Consider the following 2968-nt stretch of genomic DNA (forward strand, 5'->3'; position numbering starts at 1 on the left):
GAAACTCATCCGGTGACCTCTCTATGCGGAACTTTTCCGCTGTCCGAAATTTTTCGGTGTCCGAAACTTTTTTGGTGATTTTCTCTCAGACTCCTTGTCTAGTATTCAGCAGATAGATGACCCTTAAGCGTGTGACCCTGTAGGTTCGGTGAAGTATAGACATGACCCGGAACCCCTTCCGATCAATGATCAACATCGGAGCCGTGGACACCCATATTGACCCCTATACCCACACGAATGAATATTCGAGTGAACCTCCAGTTGAAGTGAGCTATTCCTGTTGCTTCGCGATATGTTACAAATACCCGAGGTGAGACATGTTGGCATTCCCGTGGATCAACAACTTGTCCACTATGCTAGTTACCTCGTTACCGATATTGTTCTCTTTTCTCGTTATCGTGTTCCGGCATCCCCGTGATCAAATCACAAAGTGTCTGGCCAGACGATGATGGATACCGTAACACCGAGAGGGCCCGAGTATATCTCTCCATCGTCGGAGGAGCAAATCCCAATCTCGAGCTATCAAGTTACTTAACACTTTCCCATGAACCCGTAAGCCGCCGTAATAGCCATCCAGTTACGGATGACGTTTAACAAACCCCAAAGTTCATGAAGCAAGCATGAAGAAACTCGATACTCTCATGGTCTAAGGAATTATGCAAACATTAACTATCTCTGTGTTATAAACCATTAACTTGTGACGAATGTATCTCATAGCATAACATCAATTCGGGTCGATTCAACACAAATGTCCTTCCTGACATTGTGCCCTCAAAGTTGCTTGGCATAGACATGCCCATGATTGGGAAAACATAATCATCATGCAACACTTGAGCTAGTCTTAGAGGCACGACTAGGAATACAATTTATCGTTTATTATTCCACACGTGCATATGGGTTCTCCCCAGAGCCTTTATGGATATACGGGCTCGGGAACCACAGCAGTTATAGCATGAAACATAAACATAATATGAACTCGGAGATAAATAATATCATTTATTATTGCCTCTAGGGCATATCTCCTACACCCAGCACCGAGCCTCCACCGCCCCGGCGCGCGCATGTCGGGAGGCGCCGGGATGCTCGCTTCATGCAGGAGGTGGGCTTCCCACTCGTGCAGCGAGCGGCGACCGAAGCCATTGGCCGCCGCCCCGTCGCCGGGGAACCTCTCGCCCATCGTCCGTGGTGGCAGAAAGAGTTCGTCGGCGGCGGCTGTGCACGGGGAGAAGGAGGACTGCGGGCGGGTGCGTCCCCGACGAGGGAGGTGCTGCTTTATATAGCGGTCGGGGAGGAAGGGTGGGTTGTGTGTACGCGTGGCGGGAGTGGGCGCGTCGCCACACCGTGCCGCCCGTGAGGAATCAATGAAAGGCTGACCGACGACAGCCTTGGCATTGATTTTCCCCGCGGGAAACGAGGCGTTGTGAGGACGATGAGGCGGGTGTTGCTGACTCGGCGGGCTCGCCGTTCGTTTGCGCCAAAACCGATTGCCCCGGCGTCCCGGGGCGCCCCCAACGCGCCGGGTTCAGCCTGGGTCCACCGGCGCCAGTTTCGAGCCAAACCGGTGAAAAATGAGCTCCTGAGACGCGACTAGCCTGGTTTTTAGACGCCGGCGCTAAAAAAGGCCTTTGGGGGCGTGGCTGGAGATGCTTTAAGGGATCAAACGAAACTGGGGACGACATGCAGCCGACGCTGGTATCCTACGGTGGACCGGCGCTGCTGATGTGTATTGGATGGTGTGATGTTCTGCATCGTCCTCAAATCGTGTGGTTATCGTCGTGTGTATAGCAGGTTCGGGATCAAAACATACTCTTTTCTCGAAAAAGAAAACCTGCCGACGCAACCCAAATTCCTACCACGACCGCCTACTGCCTTTGCGAGTTGCAACCCTCAGGCGCCGCCGTCGCAACGACCCACCAGACCCTCTCTCCGCCGCCTCCAACCTAGTGCTCCGGCGAGCTTGCCGGCGGAGGAGCGATGGGTGAGCGGAAGGTGCTGAACAAGTACTACCCGCCGGATTTCGACCCGGCGAAGATCCCGCGGCGGAAGCAGCCCAAGAACAAGCAGATCACCGTGCGCATGATGCTTCCCATGAGCATCCGCTGTGGCACTTGCGGGACCTACATCTACAAGGGCACCAAGTTCAACTCGCGCAAGGAGGACTGCATCGGCGAGGTACGCCGATTGTCGTGATACCTAGGCTTGGTTATTTAGCCCTAGCGCCCCAGGGGGTTCTAATTGCACAATTTGAGTCGATTCATGCTCCGATTACTAAGCGGTAGTGTCAGTTTTGCCATGGTGTGGCGTTTGCCCATTGATGCTTGTTCCGGTCTGCGCAAAATCGAAAAGCTATAACTCAGTGATCCAAGTTGTATAGGCTAGTCAAAGAAGCTATTCAAATCATATTGTCTGCTTTGATTTTTCACAATCTTCATTGGCATGCAACACAAAGTTCATGTTTATATGAAGTACTATATCAAAAGTGGGGCACACAAAGTCAATAAGAGCATCTCCAGCAGATCCCCTTTGCCCAAAAAACTCAGTGAGTTGGGTGCAGATCCCCTTTCCCTCAAAACTTCTTGGTGATCACCAAAAAACCCACCCCAACTCGCCCTATATAGAGGGGGAAGGTGCAACCCACCCTATAAATGCCACATCACCGAGCCACCATTAAATCCCACCGCGCCGCCGGCGCGCTCCTCACCACCACCATCACCGCCCCGGCTGCCGGCGAGCCTCCTTGCCTCTGTCGCCGCCCCCACGGCTGCCGGCACACCTCCCCGCCTTGTGCCATGAGAGAATTCGTGAAGAAGAGAGAGAGAGAGAGAGAGAGGAAGATTTTTTTAGCTCACCGACATGTTGGCCCCACATGCCGAAAGTAAATTGGGGATGAGTTTATTGGTGATCTGCAACAGCAGCACACATGACACATGCGAATAGCAATAAATCTATGGGTAGAGCCCCTATAACA

The 2968-nt window shown here is 52.6% G+C and overlaps 1 protein-coding gene across 1 annotated transcript in view; it reads left to right on the forward strand.

Moving 5' to 3' along the window:
• Nucleotides 1-1811: 1811 nt before the first annotated feature.
• The window catches only part of LOC123053374 (splicing factor YJU2), a 4231-nt gene continuing 3074 nt past the window's right edge, over nucleotides 1812-2968 (forward strand). Inside the window, exon 1 of the mRNA XM_044476839.1 lies at nucleotides 1812-2172. Within this exon, the coding sequence (XP_044332774.1) occupies nucleotides 1975-2172 (198 nt within the window). The 5' untranslated portion in view covers nucleotides 1812-1974. The remainder of the gene's footprint in view (nucleotides 2173-2968) is intronic.

The sequence above is a fragment of the Triticum aestivum genome, chromosome 2D (assembly GCF_018294505.1).
Source record: "Triticum aestivum cultivar Chinese Spring chromosome 2D, IWGSC CS RefSeq v2.1, whole genome shotgun sequence".
NCBI lineage: Eukaryota > Viridiplantae > Streptophyta > Magnoliopsida > Poales > Poaceae > Triticum > Triticum aestivum.